This window comes from Cornus florida, unplaced genomic scaffold, assembly GCF_030987335.1.
Source record: "Cornus florida cultivar Cherokee Brave unplaced genomic scaffold, ASM3098733v1 CherokeeBrave_3.0.0_Hap2_Chr11, whole genome shotgun sequence".
NCBI classification, from domain to species: Eukaryota; Viridiplantae; Streptophyta; class Magnoliopsida; order Cornales; family Cornaceae; genus Cornus; species Cornus florida.
The window spans coordinates 124249985-124257992 of NW_026775581.1; the positions used below are offsets into that span (position 1 = coordinate 124249985).

The window sequence follows — 8008 nt, forward strand, 5'->3', positions numbered from 1 at the left end:
GAAAAGATGTTGAAAAACTGCCATCCCAATTCGGGAACCAAGTGTATAAACTGACGAAAACTGAAAAGAATGGCTTCTGTTTCTCCTTATGGAACGGGCATACTAAAAAGTTTTCACTAGGAAGTCCTTTTCAACGGACATGATGAAACTCTGGTTAGTGGCCATTGGTAAAAACCATTATTAACAGATTTATTTTTTATTTTTATCCTGGCAGAAGATTAATAGAGTAAACAGAAATTCACTGGGATCAATTATTGGATGCCAAAATGTAGTCCAATCTGGAGCCAGAACAAATAGAAGTCAATTCCAAGTCAATAGTCTTTCTTCAACTATTTCAAAAGTTTAATTTAGCAAGTTGGTTCTTGTGATCTACCCTATTGTAACCACAGATGCTGGTAAGCTTCACTCCCACTGAAAAAGTAGAAATTTCCATGGAAAAGCTTCACTTCCACAAGGTTCTCTCTCCTTTCTTTCTCTTTCTCCTCCATCTCTCATCTCTTCAACTTCTCTCTTCAGCTTACACTCCTCCACTAAAGTACTTCATCAATTGTGGATCAAAGTCCAACATGAACTTGAGCAATAGGAACTTTGTAGGAGATGAGAATTCAGGTACCTTCTCCTTTTCCAAGAAGAGCAGCACTGAAAATGACAACAGCCCCACAAGGAATCCATCGGCTCTCTATCATACAGCAAGAATATTTAACCGCCAATCTTCATACAAGTTCACAATTGATGAGACGGGCACTTATCTGGTTCGTCTCCATTTCTACCCTTTCTCATCACATACTAATCTCACCACTGTTGTGTTTAATGTCTCGATTCAAGGGTTTTCTTTATTGTCAAATTTTAGTGTACGAAACAGTACAAACACCCCTGTGATCAAGGAATTCCTGATCACCATCAATCCAAAGAAGTTCATAATTCAATTCACACCGTATCAAAGAACTTCTTTAGCTTTCATAAATGCCTTGGAAGTCTTCGTAGCTCCTCCAAAGTTCATCCCGGATGCTGCTCCTCGCGTTACCCCTGGAGGAAAATCTAATCTTACTTCAGGAGGTTTGCCCTCTCAGGCTTTAAAAACCCTCTATAGAATCAATGTTGGAGGTGACTCATTTGGGTCAGATTATGACACTCTGTGGAGGAACTGGACATCAGATGATGGTTATCTAATTAATCAGGAATCTACAACAAACAAGTTGCCCCCCAAAGGTATTAAATATGAGGACGGTAATGCTACGAAATATATTGCCCCAAATTTTGTCTACAACACTGCCAGAGTCTTGAATGTGAAGTCAAATATATCCAACATAACTTGGCGTTTTGATGTGAGTAAGAAGGCTAGCCACCTTGTAAGGATTCACTTTTGTGACATAGAGAGTGAGTCACAAAATACTCTCGTGTTCAATCTCTATATCTATAGCAAGTTTATTCAAATAGTCAATCCTTATGAAATCTTTAACCCGGTGGCAGCTCCATTTTGCTTAGATTTTGTGGTTGATTCTGATGAATCTGGATTTATGAATATCAGTGTAGGGGCTCTGCTGGACTCGGATAACCCTCCCATTCTGAATGGGCTGGAAATATTGGAGTTTATGAAGGAGAGTAATGCTGCTTTTGTGGAAGAAGAATCGAAAAAGAATCATCTGTCTCTAATGGTTGGTTTAGCAGCTGGTGGTGTGGTTTTTATCTCCATTTTGATGATAGTGGTGCTGGCTTTGAAATGCAGGAAAGCATCTGCCTCAAATGTTCCTAATTTGGACCTTGGGCTAAAGATACCATTTGCTGAAATAAAGCGTGCAACCAATAAATTCGACAAGAAAAAAATCATTGGTTCAGGTGGATTTGGAAAAGTTTATTTCGGAACTCTCAGGAATGGTATGAAAGTGGCTGTGAAACGAGGTGAAGCAGAGCATGGACAAGGCTTCTCAGAATTCCAGACGGAGATCATAATATTGTCAAAGATTCGCCATCGCCATCTGGTTTCCTTGATTGGCTATTGTGATGAAAGGTCTGAGATGATACTGGTATATGAATTCATGGAAAAAGGCACACTGAGAGAGAATCTATACAATTCGAGTAAAAACTCTGCGAGACCATCTACAGAATATTCATTGTCTTGGAAGCAAAGGCTTGAAATTTGCATTGGTTCTGCTGAGGGTCTTGATTACCTACACACTAGTTCAGATGGGGGAATCATTCATCGAGATGTTAAGTCGACAAACATCCTGCTTGATGGAAATTACGCGGCCAAAGTTGCTGATTTTGGTATTTCAAGAACAGGTCATCTTGATCAAACCTATGTCAGTACTGATGTAAAGGGCAGCATTGGATATCTTGATCCAGAATATTATGGAAGTCAAATGTTAACACTAAAATCTGATGTTTACTCTTTTGGAGTGGTTCTCCTGGAAGTGCTTTGTGCAAGACCAGCTATCAATGCTTCACTGCCTAGGGAGCAAGTGAACCTGGCAGAATGGGCAATGTCCTGGCATAAGAGAGGACAACTTGAAAAAGTTATTGATCCAAGGCTGGTGGGTGATATCAATCCAAGTTCTTTGAGAAAATTTGGAGAAACAGCCGAGAAGTGTTTAAAGGATTATGGTGATGACAGGCCTACTATGGGTGATGTGTTGTGGGACTTAAAATATGCACTGGAGCTTCAACAAACTGTTACTCACACAGAGCCATACGAGGATAGCACAATAGATGCTTCATTGCAGCTGCCATTGATTGTTACTCAGCGTCTGCCTTCTCATAGCCTCTCAACTGAGAAAGATGATGTTCCCACAGCAAGGAATGATGGATCCGAGACAACTGCTAGTGAAGTGTTTTCCCAATTAAGAATTGATGATCCCAGATAAGGACTAGTGGCTTGAGAGGTACTTGTGTTATTTAACTTTCTTTAGCATGAATTTCCTTTCTTTAGCATCAATTTGGGATTTCTTCTCTAGATGATGTATAAGTTGAATTTGGATCGCTTTGAGTTATCATGACACACCCTTACCGTCTAACTTCCCTTAATTGTTTTCTATTTCTTGTCCACCATGCTTTGGTGAAATGAACAACTACAAAATGAAATGGTGTATCATTCATCAATGGCCAGAGATTCCTACTTTGAAGATGTATATTCTTTTTGAGGAATCCCTGTAAATATAAGCCATTTTGTGCCTAATTGTCCTACTTGCCTTGGCATGCCCTTTTTAACTTTGTTCCTCAATGCTTTGCATACTGCTTGGTACCGGATGGCGTGCAAAAGGATTAAGGGCTCCCATTCACCATTGTTTTTGGCTGTGAGCAGGTGTGAAACGATCATACTCCATCTGGTTAATTCTAGGAATTATAATGAAACTAATCTCTTTCTCCTCAGCAACAAATTGAAGCAACTAAAATTGAACTTGGCTTCACCTCCATTCCAGTCCAGTACTTTATGGCATTTAGCGTAGACTTATAGTTCTCTATGGGACCATTTTCATATTTATTATTCTCTGCCAAGAGCAATAGGATAATCCTTTTGGACACTTCCTAGACTTTATGTATATCCACAGGTATTCAAGGCATCTAATCTAATTGGGCTCCATATGAGTATTGCTGATTCATTCACCCTTAACAGAGCTATCAAGAATAGTTGAGCATCTAAAAGGCCCAAACTACCCTTCATTGATTGATAAAAAAAGTTGATGTTAGATTGTTCTAGTAATTGGTGGGTGTCAAGATCATGAAACATGGTAGGTTTTCAAACTTATCACCCTTAGTGGGTGTTTGGCTACATATAGGACACATCCAGATCCAACTCTCCTCTGGGCTTAGTGGGCGTTTGGCTAACCCATGTGATGATATTGATCACATCATTCTCTTGCTTTGTTGCTTCTAGTACATGCAATGACAATTGACCAATGAAGAGTGTCAAAAGGAAAAACCAAGTCTTACTTTTGAAAACAGTGTCCTGACTTTGAAGAAGCAACAAAGCCATCTTGTTCCTTGTGTTAGTCAAACCGCGACAAACATGCCTGAAAACGGTGCATAAATGCATTTTCAAATTCCTTTCTTCCATGGTAGCTTTATTATTCCACTTCCACAAACCTACTAAAGAAAATAAGATTTCAAACTTCACTGGTTTACTAACCACCACAACTCCTCCCAAAGTTTCAGAGGAAGGGATTCTATTTTCATGTCTTAAGAAGTGCCCAAAATTTTGTCCTATCTTCGATTTTTTGTGCCCTCTGTTCATTCAGCAATGTTCATCACACAGCAGCAACAAAAACTAACAATGAAGCAACATTGTCATGTGAAGGTGTTATATTGTGTCAACATCTTCATCTTCTTCATCATTATCTTCTCTTGTTTCATGGCAGTGGAGGGTTCAAGACCTCTTCGCGATCACAACCCTTCGGCACAATTCAGAGGTTTTACCATAAGACGAGCATATTCTGGTCCAAGCAAGCATGGCCGTGGTCACTAGTGAGAATCTAAGTAAGGCCCATAAGGGCTTTGCTTATTGTTATGCTGTAGGCCACAACAAATTGTTTGTTTGGGAATTTTTTTGTGTGTATCATGTTCATTCGATCTTTACATTGGTGTACGTAGAACTACTAATGAAATAGTGGAATCTCTCTGCTTTTTTTTTTTCCCCCTTAAATTTCGAGCTTACCATCTGATTGCATGACATTTCTTCCACACATTATAGAGAATATACATCAATATAAGATAGATTGAGATGGGATATAATTAATCAAGAAACCTACTTAGTTTGGATGCAGTTAATGGACATATTTATGTAGATGCAGCACAGAAGGGGTTTATTTCCAACAAAAAGAACAGGAAAATGTCAAGCCTCACAATTTTTTTGTGTTTAACTCGTCATTTTATGGACTAACACTCGACGGTATAAGAATAAAATTCTTAATCTTATCTCTTTTCTTCTTTTTTTTTGGGTAAATATTTCAGCTCCTTTTTAAATGTCATGCCACGATGCCAATATGGCAATATGAGTTTTTTATTTTATTTTTTTTAATTATTATTTGAATTATTTATTTACCAAAGGGAGAAAAATGTGTAATTGTAAAATGTATGATAGATAGATGACACAGAAAAGGGTGGAAGTTTTGTTTGTTTACACAAAAAACGGTTGACCGCTTAATCTATCAATCAGAGGGAAGAAAAGGCAGGAAACATGGAGAGTGGAGTCCTGGAATGTGGAACACTATGTTTGTCAACATTAGAAGACAAATCAACATAAGATAGCTGCTCTTCTTTCGTTATTTATTTATTTATTTATAGTAATAAGATGGTTGTTTCTTTCCGCAGCAATAGTAATATTGGCGCCATTATTGGGCCATGTTGCTTCTGTCGATCATCATATGGAAAAGTATTATTTAGAAACTCTCTCACATTTACTTTATTGTCATGCATCGCATCATTTTAAATATATATATATATATATATATATATATATATATATATATATTAGTTTAAAATTTAAACTAAAATTTCTTCAATTCAAAACTCAAGACACAAATTTGATATAGCATTAACATTTTTAAGACAACAAGAAGTTGTGGCTCAAATTAATTGAGCAATGAAATAGCTAACTTGATTTTGCCAGTGACAAACAAAAAAATATAGTAGGAAATTAATTCTAGAAGAGGAACTGAACGAGTTTTAAATTATATAACACTGTTTAACAGAGTTAATATATATATATATATATATATAATATTGGAGTTTTATTTTAATTTTTTCCCTGTCAAGATCAAAACATTAAGCAATAGATGTGCGATCCTTCTTAGCTAAACTTAACATATCAACATGAATATGCACAGGCATCATATCAGAGTTAACACGATCATTAATTATGAAAAAATAAATAAATAAATCACAACTAACGTCCTTGCCTGAAATAAGAAAGCATGACTAATTATGATGTAACTTATGTTATAAAACCATTTCAAAACCATACTATTTCAAAATACTATATATTTCTTCTTTTATTTCTTTATTTCTTTGTCTTTCATTCTTTCTTTCTTGAAGCAACTGTGAGTCTGGAAATACTTATTTGTCACTGGTGATTGTATTCTGGCTAGGTTGTTCTGTGAATTGGCTGATGAAATAATCAACATTCCGATCAGAAGAACCACCATCACCCACCGCTTTCCTGGCCGCCTCCTTTAATTCCGCTGCCCTTTCCTTAATCTCCCTCGCCCTTGGCCCCTCAGTGACCTCGAAAATGCATCTTACGACCTCCTCTTTGGTGACAACACGGTCTTCCTCGGTCCTCATTCTCACTCCCGTCTTGAAAGCATCAACTACAAGCTTGGCATTCGTGGGTTGGTCCGTCCACTCCGGAAATGCAATCACTGGCACCCCAGCCGCCACCGCCTCCAATATCGAGTTCCACCCGCAATGGCTCACGAAACAAGCCAAAGCCGGGTGCATAAGCACCTTTGCCTGATTGCACCATGACACCACCAATCCCGTGCCATTAGTCTCTTCCAAAAACTCCAATGGAAGTCCATCTTTGTTCTCACCATCTTTCCCTAGTGACTTCACCACCCAAAGAAATGGCCGTTTGCTTTCTCGTAATGCCATGGCTATGTTCTCAATCTGCTTTTTCGCCAACACGGTTATGCTGCCAAACGCAAGATACACAACCGACGAGGGTGGCTTCTTGTCCAGCCATTCCAAACAAGAATCATCAGAATTCCACATGTCTAGGCTATCCGTGACGCCTTCTTCTTTTCCTATCAGAGGAGAGGGCACCAACGGGCCTATGGGAAGAACAGGTTTGAACAAAGCCATGGACTTCACTGCATCAGCCTCGAGCTCATAGAATGAATTGACCAATACCCAATTCACTTTCTCCAAACTTTGAATTGATTCTGACAATAACTTCTTGAAGTGTGGAGGACTCGACGGAAGGATAAATGTTGGAAGATCTTTTACTTCCAGCAATGGCAACCCAGGCAATTCTAAGGCACTGTTTGGATTATCAAATGATGGGAATGTTTCAAATTCATTATTGTATCGATGATAAATGGAAAAGAGGGAAGAACCTTGTATGCAGAGCATTGCACAAGGAATGCCGCGATCAGCTGCAACATCTGCTACCCAAGGCACAAAGATTTGATGGATTATGCAAGAAAATGTCTGCCCCTTGCTGCCCAGATTGGTGATGAGATTCGAGAGATTCTTCGAGCCTGACAATGGCAAGGACTGTAACATGAGATCGAGGTGCTTGTTGCGATCAAGGTCAAGGTCGAGGTCATCCGAGAAGAACTCAAGTTGGATTTTGGGGCCTTGAGCGACCCCGTTTTGGTTAGTGTCGATCATGGTGGTGGACTGGCCGTTTGAGAATGTTTGACGAGCGACTTCGGTTGTGGCAAGTGTTACGTGAAGGCCTTTTGATACAAGGCGTTTGGCAAATCTGAGCATTGGGTTTATGTGACCCTGAAATGGTAACGTGACCATAAGGACATCTACTCCTTCTACGGCCATTGTTTATGTGGTCTCTGGAAGTGTGTCAACTTAGGAGAGTGAACGTAGAGGGGATTGGTTGCAGCAAGCAAGCAACCCCGTGTGTATATATATTATATAGCGAGATAGGGAGGGATTGCGGCAATCAAACAAAAGATTATAACTACTTAATTACAAACATTAATATTACAATCAAATTGTGTACATAGAGGGGATTGGTTGCAGCAAGCAAGCAACACCGTGTGTATATATATTATATAGCGTGTGTGCGCGCGCGTACGACATAGAGAGATAGGGAGGGATTGCGGCAATCAAACAAAAGATTATAACTACTTAATTACAAACATTAATATTACAATCAAATTGTGTACATTAGCGCATGCAAGTGAATATAGAAATACATTGGGGCATTATGGAAAAAGATCCTTGTAGTCTACTTTGTACTTAAATCCAAGATGCAACACTAATTATCAATTTAATTGTGGTGCACTGTTGCATATCGATGTAAATGTTGCACAAGTGAGTTCGGAACCAACAC

The 8008-nt window shown here is 38.8% G+C and overlaps 2 protein-coding genes across 3 annotated transcripts; one reads left to right on the forward strand and one right to left on the reverse strand.

The window, feature by feature from the left end:
• Nucleotides 1–299: 299 nt before the first annotated feature.
• Nucleotides 300–4639, forward strand: LOC132283775 (probable receptor-like protein kinase At5g59700). 2 transcript variants are annotated; one of them, XM_059785786.1, is made up of 2 exons: nucleotides 300–2879; nucleotides 4353–4639. In XM_059785786.1, exon 1 carries the CDS (start codon nucleotides 390–392, stop codon nucleotides 2859–2861), a length of 2472 nt encoding a protein of 823 aa, XP_059641769.1. In that variant the 5' UTR covers nucleotides 300–389; the 3' UTR covers nucleotides 2862–2879; nucleotides 4353–4639. The 2 variants fall into 2 exon arrangements, with proteins under 2 accessions (XP_059641769.1, XP_059641770.1); XM_059785787.1 differs by lacking the exon at nucleotides 4353–4639 and having other exon boundaries at nucleotides 474–752; nucleotides 1529–3172.
• Nucleotides 4640–5777: 1138 nt separating this feature from the next.
• LOC132285490 (UDP-glycosyltransferase 84B2-like) lies at nucleotides 5778–7464 on the reverse strand. Its single transcript, XM_059787683.1, has one exon. The coding sequence runs from the start codon at nucleotides 7462–7464 to the stop codon at nucleotides 6049–6051; it is 1416 nt and encodes a 471-aa protein (XP_059643666.1). The 3' UTR covers nucleotides 5778–6048.
• Between the last annotated feature and the right edge of the window lie 544 nt (nucleotides 7465–8008).